Source organism: Pholcus phalangioides, unplaced genomic scaffold (genome assembly GCF_987345545.1).
Source record: "Pholcus phalangioides strain wild (caught in Gottingen) unplaced genomic scaffold, Ppha-v1.0 ptg000039l_1, whole genome shotgun sequence".
NCBI classification, from domain to species: Eukaryota; Metazoa; Arthropoda; class Arachnida; order Araneae; family Pholcidae; genus Pholcus; species Pholcus phalangioides.
This window is the reverse complement of record NW_028301625.1, coordinates 25,403,566-25,422,150: the sequence shown is the minus strand read 5'-3', so window position 1 is coordinate 25,422,150 and position 18,585 is coordinate 25,403,566. Positions and strand designations below refer to the sequence as shown.

At 33.6% G+C, this 18,585-nt stretch overlaps 1 protein-coding gene across 1 annotated transcript in view; it reads left to right on the top strand.

The window, feature by feature from the left end:
- The window catches only part of LOC149065758 (lysosome-associated membrane glycoprotein 5-like), a 36,990-nt gene extending 18,405 nt beyond the window's left edge, over window positions 1-18,585 (top strand). The window contains exons 6-8 of the mRNA XM_089254060.1: window positions 2,314-2,401; window positions 11,157-11,339; window positions 17,216-18,585. Coding sequence (XP_089110186.1) covers window positions 2,314-2,401; window positions 11,157-11,339; window positions 17,216-17,388 — 444 coding nt within the window. The 3' untranslated portion in view covers window positions 17,389-18,585. The remainder of the gene's footprint in view (window positions 1-2,313; window positions 2,402-11,156; window positions 11,340-17,215) is intronic.

Below are 18,585 nucleotides of genomic sequence, written 5' to 3'. Positions count from 1 at the left end.
AAATAATAACTAAAAATGAATTAATATAGATAATGTAATTGATTGCAGAAAAAATAATGAATAAACTAATTATCCAAGGGGTAGCGGGACGGTAAGTCATTGCACTGGAGATGCGGGATGGAAGAAAAGGTTAAGAACCACTGCTTTAAACGTAAAAAAAATCACTGAACTGTAGTCAATGGCATGAAAATGGGGGCGGGGAGCACCAAAATTACTTCAGTGCTTAGGGCCTTCAAGCATCTTAATCCAGCCCTCTCTGTAACGATATAAATGCCTTATAACTATTTCTTCTGGTCTCTTGAAAATCGTCACATAGATTTCACTTAGTATACATGTTTTTCTTTTTTGTATTATATAGGCCTCACATAATGCTATATATACTTCTTTTGTAGGATTAATTGTATTAAATTCTTCCCGCTAATTGTTTTTTATTTTCATCAGAGGCTTTTAGATGGTTGTAAGACTGTTCCAAATGCAACTGAAACAAAAATAGATGTTCCCTCTATATAGGCCTAGGTATTTTTATTCAGCATTAATAAAAAATTATACCGCTTTTGATAATGAACCCTTGCAAAGCTCTCATAGAAACCTGGGATTCCAGAGATCAGCAGTACAAAAACAAAAGTCTGCATCGTTTAAATTTGTAGTGAATGCTAAAAACTTATCACTTAAGAAAAAGCACTTAAGTTGCGCATCATCCTATATTAAACATATATTGTCCAACACTAATGAAACTTTATGCTACTACTTTTTTTGCATTTCATTTTTTTTTTGTTACTGGTACCAGGGCAGTAACTATGATTTTTGCCGCCAAGAGCAAACATGATTTTGCTTCTCCCCACAACTTTAAAATTTGATATTTTTATAACTGTGTTCTTTGTTGCTACCTAAAGTGCCACCCGGGTCAGTTGTTCCCTCCCCCTTAGTTTCAGCTCTGACTGGTACAATTAGATGTTCTGTAGCTTTTAACATCATTCTATGTATAATGTCCATTTTTGAGGTAGAAGAAATTTAGCAAAGAATTCCAGTAGAATATAGGAATTGCAATAACAGCAATGTCTTCAACAGGTAACAGTAGTTAAAATGGAATGAGACCATGTGACCTGAATCTCATAGAGCATGTCAGGGATGCTCTTGAAAGTGTATTGCCTGCCTCAAACTCTTTCCTTGAACCTTTCATGCCCTAGAACTGCTTTGTATGACTTGTGGGCATTGAAAAACCCATAAAGCTCGTTAAAGACTCATTAATGACATTGAAAATTGTTGTCTGGCTAGTATTTCTGTTTGGGTTGACCATACTCCCTATTGAGATAGTTTTCTTTCTTTATTTTAATACAGTTGAACCCCTGATAAAACTCAATATTTATTATTCCCGTTGGTGGCAAAAATATTAAATTTAATGGGGAAAACCTCTAGCTTGACATGTGATAGCTAATCCCTGCTAAAGCTGACTATGATTTGTACTGTATTATCACAATTAATTTTTAGAAATTATCTGTGTATTGGTTAGTTTGAAAATATTTACTACATTGCTCTTGTGTATTTCAGCAATTTGATTTTTGTCGTTTGAAGTGTGTGAAAAATTCTTCTTCACACCTTAGTGGCGGGTTATATCACCTGCTTCTTGCTGTTTGGAACCTGAAAACTCAATCTGTGAACTGTGAAAGTTAGAGATAGGTGTGGGATAATAGGTGAAACTCAAGCAAGAGATGTTTGAGTAAAATAGATCAAAATTTTCCAAGTGAGAATAGGAAAGTTTTTCTAATTTTCAAAAATTGTTCTGCTCATTCACAAATGACAGATCTTTTGTCAGCCAAAATATGTTTTTTCACCCTAATGTGGGATTATTTTCAATACAGAATCTTTTCATAGAACATTTCCGATAAAAAAAATTGGCTTGTTTCAACTGCAAATAGGTAAATGTACATACATAAACAATCTTTAAAAATTGTTTAAGGTTAGAACACATAAAACCTTGTTAACTTGACATCTACTAAGTCAACATGTTTTTCTGATTGGGGTGCAGAGCTCTCAAGGATCTACTTTGTATATCTTTTTTAATGTTTTAATGAGGCTTTTAATGTTTGAATTGATGTACAAAATGTAAATGTGCTTGTTTTACACTTGATATGAAGATTATCTCCAAGTTTCATCCAATACTTCTTGAGGTATTATGATTTTTTCATCTGATGTTGATTTATGGAAACCAGTGTTGTTACTTATCAGTATTGATGATGATGATTGTGCTATAACTAGCACTATTAGTTTTTTAACTAATTGTTGTTCATCTGATGCATTTTTAATTTTTTATAGGTTTCGAAACAGCCTAACAAATGGATGGTTAATAAAATGTCTTTACGTTATGACACATCAGTTCCACTTTTTGATGGGGCTACTAATAGTAATACATTTATGAATTTTTATTACTTCTCTTTTTGAAATAAACTGTTCATGTGTGAAATATTAAAAAGTACCATAGAGCAGGGCTGGACAAATCCCAGGTCACTATGGGGACTTGAAAGTTGGTATCGCTGCCTAAAATTTTCTTTGTGTAGTTACTAAATTGCAGTCTAAGAGCAGTGCAAAATGTTTGGAATTTATAGCAGTATATCTCCTAACATGTGAAAGGGGGTCACTATGCCCTGAAAAAGTCAAAAGCAGCATTATTTTGGTCCCTTTTCTTTGGATAAAATTTTTTTCTGATGCTTAGATTTTTTTGCGATTTGTCCAGCTTGCCATAGAGTATACCTGATGTAATTTTTAAAAGAAATAAATTGAGTATTATGTGATGTTTAAATTTTGTTTGGTATGAATTTAATAATTAAAAATATAATTTCTGAAGAATATAACTGTTTGTTATGTAACTTTAACTAGAATGTCTAGGCTTGAAACTTGGTTGAATTAGAATAAGCTTTAAACTGCAATAAATACACAGTTGAATTTGCTCCCAAATACATACATACTGACTGCAGTAAAATAAAATCAATCAAATTTGACGAATGAAATATGAGCAAATACAATGAATTCGACATCCATCCGAATTTATTTGGGGGCGCGCTAGCCCAGGTCGATAAGATACTTGCCTAAAGTACCAAAGGATGTTTAGAGGTGTCGCGAGTTTGATACCCTGTTCATCCTTGTCAGAAACCTTTCATGAAAAAGGGGTACAACAGAAGTGGTGACATGACCACAGAAAAGATTGCTACTGCAAGGAGTCCCACATCGAGGGGTTAGCACACCAACCCGGTGAGTATAAAAACAAGCCTGCCGTTCGGAATCAGAAATAAATTGTAGGTCCCATCTAATTAACCCTCGTGTGCAGAAAATGACTGTGGTGTGACAAAAATGATCAAATGAACCAATTTTTTTTTTTTTTTTTTTTTGAGTAATGGTGCATACTCCAGTTGTGTGTGCTGTATACAGCAAAAATATCTGGTTTTGTTTATGTTTATGAAGGGAAGAAAACCGCTTTTTCAGTATTAATTATAGATTATCTTCATGCAACAATATTTTTGCTTCCAGTATTGTTTTTAAATATGTTTTATTTGAAAAGGCTCATGTGACAAATATGCAATCATGTGCAGTGAATAATGTTCTCTTTAAGCTGTGCAGGGTAAAAATGTCACATAACACTCAGAATCACTGTATAACTACACTATTAATTACAATTGCCATGATGCACACAGAAAATCAGGTCCTCGCTGGTAAAAACATTGGAAAGCCAGTTGGTAGTGAGATGCTAAATTAATTTTATAGCATTACTGTACTAATTAAGGGAAAGTTCGTAAGTTTTCCCTCAAACAAAAACGTTCAATGAAAAAATGAAATTTCAAAATTTTGACTTGCAAACGGTTTCCGGGTTATTAGGCCATGGTCTAGGAGATTTTTTTCCTGACGTTTCGCCCACATTTGTGGCAGGTCGGTCCAAGGTTTTGACTTGTGTCCAAATAACCTCAAATGATGCCTTCCACAGATGTGGGCGAAACGTCAGGAAGAAAATCTCCTAGACCATGACCTAATAACCCGGAAACCGTTTGCAAGTCATTTAACACCGGCCATGAAAGCCTCAGACAATATTTCAAAATTTTGTTTTGTTTCTCAAACTATTTTATTATTTTTTATATTTATTATCTATCTGCTGATATTAATTTTTTTTCAATTGTGTTTGTTGAAACCTATTATTATTTTTAATCAGACATACTTGCTTCTTTCCTTTTCAAATTTTTCTTTTTTTTCAATTCAGCATGGCTACACAATGTTTTAGAAATTACTTGAAAGCTTGCTCACATTTCTCAAAAGAGATTATTTTGCATGACAGGTGAAATTTGTTTTGCTTCACTTTAAATAGTTTTATGCATGTTAAAATTTTCTAAAATAGTTATCAATTGTTTTCTAAAATATGAAATTTTGTTAATTTGTTCATGAATCTATTTTTCATTTGAATGTAATTATACTTTTTTTTTCAGAAGTTATGAATATGTATATATTCAGTAGCATGCACAGTATTTTCTCAAGGGGAGGGAGGTCGTGTTTTTTTTCCCTTTTTCAATGTGGGGGGTTTTTCATTTTTCACTGAAAATTTTCAATTCACTTTCATTTTTCAAGAGAAAAAAATCCATAATCTCAGCTTATGGAAGGGGTTGAACCCTAAAAAACCCCATTTGTGTACGCCAGTGTATAAATCACAAAACATTTAGTTTACATTCTAAATCTACTATGGTAAGATTTGTTGTACAATTCTTTTATGTGAATATTATATACTTATTTCTTTGCTAAAAATATCAAATAAATTACAACTGATATACATTTAGGTTGATTTGCTTAAAAATTCCCTATCAGAAATAGGCATTAAAACTGCAGTAAACAACATTTCCTCTAATGTAGATAAATTTATTTTTAAGATAGACACATTTCACATAGATACAATAAAAATTTGACTGAAAAGAAGACATTATTCAAACATGGTAGTGTTTGAGAAGAATCATTAGGCCAGAGAATATGTACACACAGACATAGTATAAAGATATAAATAGTTTCAGTGGTAAATAACAAAAAATATTCTAGTATTTAAAAAAAAAATTGTGCCCTTGTCATTTGAATAACTTTTATACATTTATAATATTTAATTTTTGACGCTTTATTTGGAAAAAAAAAATCACATATCAAAAATGGTGACAAAATCTCTCATAATTGTCCTGCCCACTTTCATCATAACTTGTGTTTTAATGTTGTTCACAGTACTCAGTGGTTACATCTCAGTCTTGATAGAAGTTTGCTTTGGTAAGCATACTTATTGTTTTAACTGTGGATGATAATGCTGCACAACACTGATTTTGGTGCCGGATTTTTTAACTGACTTTATGTGTATTTCATGTGCTGAAAACGAATATGACAGTCTTTGCCCATCAGCTCTTGTTTGTTAGATATGAAAATAGCGTTATTCACACACACACCAGGGCCGTCTTAAGAGCATCAGGGGCCCCCGAGCCAAGTGGTTTTTCTGAGGTGCCCGGGTGCGCCCATGCGTTAAGACGGCACTGACACACGTTAACACATTAAATTAGGGTATAGGCATTAAGTTAAAACAATATTTTTGCTTAGTTAATTTTTATCATTTCGATTGAAAAAAAACAGCAATACTCCTGTAAATCTACAATAGCTTAATTAGAAATCAGAAATGAAAATAATCAGATAAAAACAAAAGGAAAAGTTATTCTTTTCCCTTCCAAAAGCTTCTTTGAAATTCTTGAGTAAACTTTGTTTACATGGTCTCTTTGCAGGTTCCAACAGTAATCTGTTATCATATGAGTATCCTATGCCCTGGTATTGGTCCTCCATTGTTTTTATGTGCCAGTTGGAATCGTTCACCTTGTTCCCCACTAGTATTGCCTAGATTTTTTTTCTGAAAACGGTCTAAGTGGCTGTGCAAGTAATGAACCTTTATGCTCATATTGCAACCAAGGTCGCTAAAGTTTTTGAGCATGCAGTTAACTAATTCAATATAGTTTTTAGCCTTGTGTTGTCAAGAAATTTCTTGAAAACAAGGACAAATGAGATCCACACTGTCTTATTCATGGAATCTACTAAATGAGAATCATTTATGAGATGTCTGATTTGAGAACCATCAAAAATCGTAGCTTTATGTTTTTCTGTACATCCTTTTTTTTTTGTCCCATGTATTCAAAGCAAGGACTGTCCTGATCAAGAGCTTTCATGAACTCTAGCTTTATATGCAGCGGAGGCAAGATTCTGTCTCGTCTGGCTAAGGGTTAACGAATGACATTTCTTTCTCCAACAACCATGTTCTATTTTTTCTATCCAGTGGTATGGTTTGACTCTGCTATCCCATAGGCATGAGAAGCAAGGATATTTTGTGTAGCCCCTTTGCTGACAGAGGAGAAAGTTATCTATTTTTAAGTCCTCACAAATTACTCATTGATGTTTGCAAACTTAATCTTCTCCATGACCAAAGCAATATTATCGGATTCCTCTTTCATTTTGGTTGAGTGAGCAATGGGTATTGACCCCTTCATGAGTCCACTGTCGTCTGTATACAAGTTATACACGTGTGTGGAGTCAAAATTTTATCTTGGTCACCAAGCCTAACGTCAAAGTACCCAAGATAAGCTCTTTTAACAAAATCAGAGAAATGGCTTTTCCGTTCTCTTTCAGGGTGCTCTCACCACGTATGTGGCAAAATACATCAGGACAATCCTTTTTTTACATGTTAACTGGTAGGGATTTTGCCCCACTAGCCTTTCTATTTGCCCCACCAGTGAAGATAAAAAATGACCTCTGGTGGGGCAATGTCCTTTTCTTGTTTTCCTGATGCAGCTTCAACTTCAAACCATACCAATATGAAGGGCATCAAAGAAGAAACTCATACAAAAAGATTTCGCCATTTGGGAGTCCGGTTTTTTTATGACTGATCTTTTTTTTTCAAAAAGGAGAAGTTCAACTGAAAAGATAAGTTTTCGAGAGACCGACTTCTCTGGAATAGGTCTTTTGCTCTCATACAAAGTCAGACAAAGAACAGATGGAGGATATGACCATCGATTGATTTTTTATTTTTTGATGCTCATCAAAGTTAAAATGATTTAGTTGTATAACCCTGGCAGTAGAAAGGATCTAAAGTTACCGGGTTATCATCAGATGCCAGGGCTAAAACATTCTATTTTAGAGCAATATATATAGATAAACATCAGTATAGTGGCACAAAACCATTCAAATTCGGACATTGGGTGGTCTTCATATCCGAAGAGAGGGGAATGAAGAAAAAAAGAGATACACAGTGGAGAGAGAGAATCCCGTTTATACGACTTTCGAGAGACCGAATCACGGCATAGTTTTTATTTAGCCGTCACTCTCCAAAATTCTTAAAAATTAATTTTTATTTAACTTTCGGATTATACTTAAAAGTAATCTGAATATGAAGAAAACAAAGAAAGGCCATGAGATTATGATTTTTTTATAAATTTAATCCAATGATGCCTTTACTTTAATATCTCTTGAGAATTCATCTCTTTCTCTTGAGGGTTATTACAATTATTTTACAAATGACAAAAAAAGGAAGAAACCTAAAAACAAATTTGTAAGATTTTTTGGGAACAATATTGTTTATATATTTACAGATTTATTTTTATTATATTTTTTTGCAACGATCTCCAAAAGTAACTCTTCATATTTAATTTCTTCACAAGTTTCACTCTTTCATACATCCAGATTTTTTTGTCAAAATTTTCATTTTATGTTCAAAAGAGAGAGGGGAGGGTTTTTATTTTATTTTTTTCAGAAATTAATACCAGCTGATTTCAGGCAGCCAGCTAGCAAGCAAGATGCCACAACCAAAGGAAATTCTACTGTAAATGCGGTCTTCAGCCCTTATGTGCCACTGGGCGCTCATGAAATTTATCTCCCTGGTCATTGAGTTCAGCTATCCATTTTTAGTCAAATAGCTTGTACGGTACCTCAACTTGGTAGCTGTCTTCATGGGGAGATCGAGTGATTTGATACTTGCGAGCACGGAGCAAGGGGGCCACTACTATTAATCTTTGCTAACTTTTTCCGACACAACCCTGCTTCTTTTGAGGTAATGAAAGTAAGTTGCTTTGCATCAGTCCGGGGTTGTGAGCAGTTGTCTCTATCTAATACAATTGTTCAATCATTACACTTCACCCATAGTTAGAAAAAATTGATGACAGATGGCAGCACTACACATAACAAGCATTACACAGAGACAAACTTCACATCAGGTTCACTACACATGCACACATTCCAACATGTACCAATTCGTTAGAAGTTCCGCAGAGGAATATGGACGAGATGCATGTCTGCTTCAGTAGTAGTAGTCCAATGCCTGAGTGAGACATGTTTATGTGAAGCATGTGGAGAAACAAAAATTTCTAATTTTCCTCTGCTTTTCTAACATGGGCTGCATTCATCTGAAACAAAATCATTCACGTCTAACTCCATTCGGTCAAAGCAAAGTTAATGCACAGCAACACCAACTTCTCTATCTCTCAGATCACCTATCTGCGTTTAAATGGGGCTGTAAGGGGTGGGGCTTTCTGATGATAATTAGTATCGAGAGAGTTAGAAAATTTTAAAAACACCAATTCTTTTGTTCTCAATGCTCATAATATTCAAGTTGTATAGATTATGGCAATTGAAATGCACTAATAAACTTAAAAATATGTTAAAATAGGCATTTATGACAGGAAAACTTTAAAAAGGGCATTTTTATCTAAACGAGTTTGAAAATAGGCAAAAAAAGGCTTTTATGGCATTTTTCCTGAACTTCCGGGCTCTAGTAATAACAATTCATAAAAAAATACCAATCAAGACCTGGGGTATCATATGTCAACGCCTTTTTAGGAGGATCTGTATTATGCAAGATGAAATTTGAGATGATTATAACTGGGAATTTCATGTTGAGAATTTATTATTTTTCAGCCTTCCAGGCCTTCTGTAAGCTGCTGAAATCACCCTGGGGGCAGGACTCGGCATAAAATTCTCGCATTCCGAAGAATTTATTATTCGCAAATGCAAACTCATGTAAAATTACTTTTTGTTCAGATTTTTTTTAAATTGAATATTTGTTTTTCATGTCTGGTTATGTTCTTTTTGGATTGTTTTCTTGTTATTGAAAAAGGATAGAAATCAACATCTACATTTTAACATCGGAAAAAAGGTAGAATTTTTTCTAGTTTTTATTTTCCATTCTGAAGTTTAAGTGTTTGCACGTGGTCTCTTTAGTGCCTGCTCAAGCTAGAACAGTGTTGACAACTTAGTTATTTTCCAACTATATCTGGTGTTTTTCTTGGCCGTTTGGATGGAAAAAATACCCATCTAGTTGTTTGTCTAATCCCTTTCAAAAAATTTCCTGTGTACTAGTAGTCTATACAGAAATGTCCTCTCCATTTGTTAATACAAGATTCACCTTGCTTCATTTTGTACATGCAATCAGAGGCGCTGACATGAAGAAAACATTGGAGGGGCTGAAAATTGCTGGTCGTCCCGTATATACAAGACTCAAGCGCGTACGGCAGAGGAGGAAGGTGCATTGCATTGTTTTTTCGGAAATTATTGGAGGCTCAGCCCCCTTACAAAATTTATTGAGGGGGCTCAAATTGCCTCAGCCCCTAGATTCTGACACCTATGCATGCAATAATTTTCTACCTCGCATATTTTTTTTATATTGTTTTGAATCAATGCCAGCACAATGTGTCATTACCCCCATTGTGCATAATTTTTGATTGCAGCACGCTCTGTAAACTTCTGATAGATTTCTTGCTATGCTTTTTTTTAAGTTTGTACATCTCCGCCCTCCCTGTTTTGCCTATGTTATGCACACACACACACACAATGTTTGTTCCCTTTTCTTCTCTAGTGTATTATATCATTGATATTTAAATCAATGGGAATTATTACTCAACTGGCCACACCAGGGCCATCTTCTGAGCATCATGGGCCCTGGGAAAACTGATTTTTCTGAAGATCTACCTAGAAATTTCTCAAAAATCTTAACCAGTTATCATTTTTGTGAGGCCCCCCGGGCCATGCCCTAAGACGACACTGTGCCACATCCCTCGTGGCATGGAGCTTATATAGTCGTGGTGACTGAACCTAGTTTGTTCTGTTCTACTTCCTACTGATGGTAAATCATGAAAATAGTTTTTTTTGTTTCTTTGGATATCAGTATGAAGTGAATGTAAATAATTTTAATTAGATTACTAATTTTAATAATAACATTAATAGAGTATTAATTCAAAAATTGAATCATAAGTAACATTAACCGAGAGTTATAATTAGTTAATGAGTTTAATAGTTGATGAGTTTAATAATTAATAATTTTATTAGTTAATATTTTATTAATAAATAATTTATTAATTAATGTTTTACTCATTAATATTTGTATTAATTAATAATTTTGTTAAAATTTGAAATTTTTGCTGCTGTCATTTGTATAAAAACACACTGGAGCTTATTCCGCTTTACTCACTCACTTACATCATAGACATAAAAGAATAATTAACTGTATTTATATTTGTAATAAAAACAAAATTTATGTATTTATACTTTTTTTTTATTTCTCTCTAATTATTTCTAGTTGGGTGAGATGGAAACACGCTTCAAAAAGTTAAATATCTATGTAGTTACCCCTTCAAATGGGATGGCTTTGTATTCATTTTTTCCCATTATAATAAGTTAAAAACAATTATCCTTGTATAAATAAATAACTAAAAACTTTTTCTAGTGGTACAACTTTTAATAAAAAAATTTAATTCATAAGGGAGATGGTGCAAAAAATGTTCAAAATCTGTACTCAAGTCACGCCAATGTTTACGGTATCTCAAAAAGAAAGTCTTGTTTTTTATACCTGAAATTCTCTAAAATTGCTAAAAAGACACAGAATATAGGTAATATGCACTGTGACTGGTAAAAAAAAAATGCATTCATTGTGTCAGAATTGAAATAATTTTCAGTTTTTTGATTAAACAATTTTTTGCTAGCATCACAAAAATGTAACAAAATTGTTTTGATGGCATATTTTTGAAGTTATGTTGAATGATTTCATGTTAGATCCTTTTTTTTTGTATGTAAATTATACATTCTGAAACCTGTTTCATTTATAATTATTGTTTTTTCTCACTAAGATGGGAAGAAAACTGCTCAGAGTAAAGACATAGAGTTGTTCATAACTGATGTGGGTCAGTCCTTCTCTTGCCCTACTGCAAAAGTTGTCAACCTGTACAGAACCAACAAAAAAGTTGCTACTGTCAGCATGTCAGACCTTCACCTTCAACCATTTGATGTGGACAATGGGAAGTTTTCTGAAGGTATGTTATTCAGCTGTAAATATATTCAGTGTTATTGTAATGACGTAAAAAAATCTCCAGAAGGATGGACTCTCACCTATAGTCTAAATGAGCCTAATGAGAATTTTAATTCTTTGAACACATGGGTGACAAAAAAAGTTTCTTTAAAAAATGTCAGGTAAATCTAATTGTAGTAAGAACAGGGCAAATATTGGAAAAAAAGCAAATGTGTAAGAATTTTACATAAAATTGCCTCTTTTATAAAAAAAAATCCATAAAGAAATAGAAACAAAATAAATGTTCAGTTAACCCAAAAAAGTGTGTAATAAAGGAGATTTAATTTATTAAATATAAACTTTTTAATAAATTGAATAATATCAAAATTTCTGTCATGCCGAGTCAAAACAAACTCATTTATATTGAAAAACTGGTATCCCTCATGCTGGATTCAGGAATATGGTATGATGTGTGTGCATCTCATAAACATAGATATTGAGTAATGTTTTAATGAAATAGGAGTCAAAGTAACCATCAGAAGCATTTAAACAAATTATAATTTTATAGAAATGGTTAAAATATGCCTGTGCAATAATTTTGTTATATGTAACATGCATAACAAAGTTCTAATTTAAATTGTTATGAAAAATTCGAAAAAAAAATGCAGTCTCATTAGTATGAAGACAAACTTGAAAAAAATTGTTGTTTTACAAATTTACATAACATTGAATCCTGCATATGCAGTACTTCAAGACCTTGTATTAAAGACCTAAAAACTTACAAATACAACAAAACCTTGATATAACAATACTCTGGGTACCAAAAAAAAAGTATCATTATACAGGGATTATTATCATTATATTGAAAAGTAGTAGTTTAACATTAGAGTATAGGCATTTCCAAACAAATTATGGTTGTCCTATATACGTATTGATAGCTTCTCGATTCATCCCATTATAAACATTGTATTTCTTTTTAAACGTGTTAATCATATGGTAGAATTCACACCAGCTATTCTATTTATTCACACCTTGTTAGAGAAAAATTCACTATGACACCACATCCTAAACTTATCTCTTACCAAACGATACTGCTGTCCCATTATCAAAACAGTCTACTGATGGTGTATTATTAACTTATGTTCCATCCTTTCATTTTGTTAAAAATTTTAAACACTTTGATCATATCCCCTGATACCTGCAGGGCTGGAATAACCATTAAGCAAAATAAACACGTGCTTAAGGGCATCAGGAGAAAAGGGGCACCATGAAAAGTGATCAAATAGAATACATTTTCTTTTTAATGTAATTTTTTCCCCTAGCATCAACCACCCAGTAGAAAATTCTAAAATTTAACATTTGAAGATCTTTATTGAATGGTTGACCAGGGCCACACAACTGAAGGAGGGCGAGGATCTGGTGCCCCGGGCGCTGGATCTCCAGAAATGGTGAGTTTACTCTTTTTCTTTTCGTTGTTAAAAATGACAGGGGAGAGGACGCCAAAATGGATGCAGACCCTCAAGTGACTGGGTAAATTTTCGTTTCTAGTTGCAATCTTGAGGGTTACGCAAAAGCAGAAGAACTAAGCTAATTGCTACCAAGAACTTTGTTAATACTCAGTTTTCGGATTGAGATTTCACTCAACTTTGATAAAGTAAGCCCCGAGCCGAGCGGTCTGATCAACATCATAGCCCCCTCCAGGCAAAACAAACTTTTCTGAGGCCACTCCTACCTAGGTATCAATACCTGACTACAAATTTGCAGCTAACCCTCTCCAAAATTTCAACCTGATCGAATTGTCATGAGGCCTCCCCAGCACTTGAGGCTCCCCGAGCCGTGGCATTATAGAACCTGGGTAAAATTATTTTCCTGAATTCCTTCTCCCCACCTAAAAATACCTTCTTACCAATTTGCTTGCTTACTCTCAAAAATTGCAACTACATCTGAATGGCCCATGAGTTATGGTTAAAAGTGAAGGGGACCGAGCACCAAAATCACTTAAGTGCTTAGGGCCTTCATATGAGTTAATCCGGCCCTGGATACCTGCTTTTTTCCAATGTAAACATACTCAACAGATGCAAGTCTCTCTTTATAGCTCAAGGCCTGTGTACCAACAAGAGCATGTGGGACTCTACTCTTCTCTGCAGCCCCTCAACCAAGCCTATATCCCTCTGTGTGTATGGCGTCCAAAACCATATAGCAGTCATGGTCTCCCCCAAGGGTGCCTGAGACAATTGCCATCATTTTTTGTTTTTTCATGCTATAAATTCACTATAGAAAGGCCTGTGAAAAGTGTGCAGGGCTCCCACTTATGCTACTTTTTGGTAAAATGTCCTACTCTCTACCTTTTGTCCTACTTTTTCTACCAAATCCTGTCAACAAAATTTGTATAATTGATTTTAATTGAGGAGGGGATCATCAATATATTGCCAAATAATTCAAATGTAGAATTCAATTAATGATTCTGCCAAAGCAGAAATTGTATAATTTTTCAGGTTATTTTGGGGGTTATGTGGACCATTTGGTTTATTAATTTTTCTTTTGCGTAGTTTGAGGGTTCAACAATAGAGTACTTGATACCTGGTTTGTTCTTGTCAGAAATTTTCCTGACACAGGGTACAACAGAAACAGTGACATGACCACAGAAAAAGATTGCTACTGCTGGGAGTCCCACATCTGGGGGTTAGCTAACAAGCCTCTTGGTGAGTATTAAAAAAACTGCCATTTGGAATCGGACAAATAGGACCCCCACATCTTGCACTAGAATATGGTTTAGGACTTCGATCTTCTTAAGATACACATATACTTTGGATATTGCTTTCTCTATTGAAAAACTGATACGAAAAAGTCATTAAATGCCTTACTCAAGCTTTTATTGTTCTCCACCTCAACCAAAGTCATAGACTGCCACCACCCCTCCAATTGAGAGGGGGTCAACTGCCCCCTTACATCCATTATTGACTTGAAAAATTATTTTGACTCAGTGCCGTTTTCTGCCAAACTAGATTCAACTTTCTTTTCACTATCTCTCATCACTTTCTTTGATGCTTTTTTTAGTAAATGTTGACAGGTTACCTCTTCCACTTTTATACTTTTTGAATGCTCCTTTCTTATCAAGGAAATGGTCCCTCACATTGAACCTGAATCAAAGTGGACTCAAAGAGTAAATTTGTTTCTTTCAAATAAAGGGTATGAAGTCATGCAAAACAAAGGATAGTTTTGTCCTAAATTCATCCAATCAACTTAGCACTTCCAATGATTCCAAGTGGGCTTTAAAAGTTACTGCTAACCTTTCTCTCAAAAAAAAAAAAATGTTGGATCTTCGAAAACAACGAACCATTCTTTTGTTATCAACTTTATCCGTGATAAAGCTACAAACTGAGCTAACAACCGATGGTCACTAGAATAAAAGTGTTCTCCAACTAAAACATGTTGAGCAAGATCCTCAGAATTAGTGAGAATCAAATCCAAAATAGAAATACTCTAGTAGCTTCTGATACCAGCTGATACAAAAAGTTATTGAGCACTAACTTGAGAAAATCTCTCATATTGATCTGTAGCCAAAAGGTTCTCCCAATTGATACCCGGATAATTAAAATCCCCTAAAAAACTATGACCCTCTTATACTTATACATGTAGGTAATTTCATCATGAAGCTTGAAGATGTAGCTTGAATCTCTATTCAATGGATTATAACAACTTACACTCAAACCTGCAAACATGATTTCACTCAAATCAAGACTCCATCCCTGTTCTACCAGATCTGTTGCTAAAAAAGTATTGTATCCAGAGATGTCTGAGAAGTACTCATCCCATCGTTTGCACAAGATTCTGTAATGGCTACTAAATCTAGGCTATCATAGTTTCTGAAAAGTCTTTCTTATTACTGAAGTTTCTGGCGCTTATTAGAACACCTAATTTTCCTGTTATGTAGTGTCAATTAAGAAGGTATCAGTATCAGAGTTGAGTAGTTCCCCGTTTATACTATTTTGATCAACATTTTAACTAACCCACATTTCCCATCTACCTGGTCTGGGAGTAAAAAACCTGTTCTTAACTATCGTAAACCTCCCAAACCCCTCCCCCTTTTGCCTATTCAGGTGAATCCCATCCCAATGAAGCCACCTACCAGTGAATCCAGAAAGCTCGAGAAGCATGACCCCCAAAAGAGAAGCAAATGTTCTTCAGTCCTGAGTTGAAGTGCTGGATCCTACTACTACTTTCCCTATTTCCCCTTGGTAATACTGGAATCACTGCCATTTCTGAAACCCCTCCAGAATGGATAGTAGCACCTAGACTTTATGAACACCACAATAAGCTCTATTATCGTGAGCTCTATCTTGCATGCTTTGGAAAGAACGTGTGACAAATATTTTCTCAAATGAAAAAAATGTTTGGCTTGAATTACCCAGATGGTTGAAACTATTACTGACACAATTTGAAGTGTGAACTTCGCAGTACCTTTAGTAGATACAATGGCAGAGCATTTTTTATGGCAGCATTTCTCAATCTTTCTGAACCCACAGACAACTAAAATTTCTGAAACAATGCTGTTTTATGGTATACATAGGCTTTGAATTCAGTGATATGACCAATACCACTTTTCTAAAATGAAGGCAGAGTTCCACAAATTAACAGGATGTCCTTAGAAACCACCTTCTGACTTTTAAAAAAAAGTTTAGCAAAGAATGATTATGCATTGCATCAAGACAATACGTCTACACACAGTTTTCCCCAGAGACAGAATTATGGCTCCTCCTGTTCTAGTCTAATTTTCTAGAGCACTCATTTCCCAACTTTACTGCCTATCCAAAGCTGCCACCATAGACCACTTAGTCTCCTTCCCTGTAAATATGCCTCCCTCTCCAAAAAGTTGTTCAAGAACAATCATGAAGCTTGTATGGTATAGACCAGCAGTTCTCTACCTTTATTAAATCGTGTAGCCCTTTTTAGTGTATAATTTCTGTGAAGGAATGTAGGCCTATTTTATTTATTTACTTATCAGATTTACTAATTTATTTTATTTCCCTAGAGCAGCCACAGAGCACCGGTTGAGAACCGCTAGTATAGACAGTATTTAGTTCTTAACTTGAGCCAATGGAAAATCTAAAGGGGAATCTTGGCAAATTGGGGGAGGGGTGTAAGTGTGCCAGAACTGAGAGGTCAGATCCAATGAAGTTGATTTGAAATTAATGCTGAGCATTCATATAAATTCAATTAATATTCAAGTTAATTGACAGTATGTCTCAGTGACGGAATTAGGGGGGCAAAAGGTGTAACCTGAGCAGCAAATTTTTGGAGGAACAAAAAACAGTGCTATAAAATTATCAAATTTTACAGTGGGTGGCAAAATCACATTGACTTCTCCCCCCCCCCCCAAACTTACAATTAAATGACCATGGTATGTTTGATAGAATTTCAAAGGTTATTTGTAAAAATAAGTAAACTATTTAATAAATTTTAGTTATGAAAAAAACTCTTAAAAAAAAGTTGTTTCCAAGGTATAAACTAGCTAAAATTTTGTTATGACTGTTATACATGTTGAAGTTACTGCAAAGGTATATGTTAGCTGGTTCTATAATTGTGTGTTAAAACTTCTTTGACAGTTGCTTTTGTTCATGTATTATTCAAAAAATATTCAGTCTTCATTATATGTGAGATGCACTTTATTTTTAACATACTTGATGTACACTTGAGTTTGCATATATATTCAAAGTTCTGATTTTTTTGCATTTAAAATATTTATCTTTTAGTTTTTGAGAGATAAACTGTTATAACATTTTTTGTATCCTATAATAGTTCTCTTTCAAAAGATAATAGTGACCTAACATACCATAAAATTACTTATGTATTAAACTTTTTCATACAATAAATGCTAAATTTGACAATTTTTTTCTTTAGTGAATCAGTGCAGTGAAGTGAGTATTGCTAACCCTGAGATTCCTATACAAGACGAAACAGTGCCCCTTGCTGTTGGACTCACCTTAACAATTCTGACTCTAATTATTGTTTTAGGTTTCTCCATTCGTAGAGCATATATTATGCGAAAAGTGGACTATAATAGCATGGAATAAAAATAATGAGGGGCATGTATTGCACATTCAGTAGAATTAATGTTTAATAACATATATATGTGTTAAAGGAATATATTCACTTAACCTATATGCTCTGGTGTTGATGTATAAATAGCTATTATTATTTTTTTGAAATAGTCTATTTGTTTAGCTCATTATGGATTTCTTGTGATGGGAAATATTTATCAAAGTGGCTGCTTTCAAAAATGCTTACTATAATGGTTAAATCTTTTTTGTGATATAGTTGAAACAATTGAAAATAGTTTTTGTTCTGTTGGCCTTGGTGTTATCTACGTGAAGATGGTGCCAAAGCACAAAATTCAAAAGTGCCTATGATATTTTAGTTAAAATTTTTTTAGTTTTTAAACAAAATTTATTATTTTGTGTTTTAGGGAGAAAAAGTCAGAATTTTGCTATAACATATATATATATTTACTTTAATTTTTTTAATTTAATCATTAGTGTAATATTCTAGTATTCATATTCAAATAATAATTTCTTAGCTGTAATTGCAGTGCATTTTCCATAAAGTCATCTTAGATATATTGTAGTACAGTTATCTATCAGGGTATTTTTGTCATCTAGTGTTGCTAAGCATCTTGAATGAGCAACCAGGGGTAACTAGCCCCACCAACTTGTATATTAATTTTGTATAAATTACATTTCATAAGATGATGTATCTTCTCACATTAGTTTCAGAAAGTAGTTATATTATTATTTTAGAATATAATATATATAAATCAGGGTTATGATTGAAGTCCAAATTTATGGCAATTTTGAAAGTGTTCTGTTAATATATTTTTATTTTTTCAATTTAGCTTCATTTTTTTATCTAACAATTTCATAATTACCTGTTATTCTCATCGTGCGACGGCCGGTGAGCGGTGTTGACGGGATGTTATTCTCATCATAAATTATTTGATCAAAACAAACTTATTAAAATTCATGTAGTCTTTCTTCTTTTGTTTTTTATTTTATTCTTTTACTGAAACGAACTAGTTACTTAAAGAAAAGTTCATACATAATATGAAGCCACTCTGACCAATAGTTTTCACTGCAACCATTGGTTGACATCTCATGATATGAGCTTCAATTATGTACTAACTAAATTTTATTGATTTATTTCTTAATCATGAAGTGAGAAACATGTAATACTATAAAACTTTCTGAAAAGTAATATATAAATTGTAAGTTTCA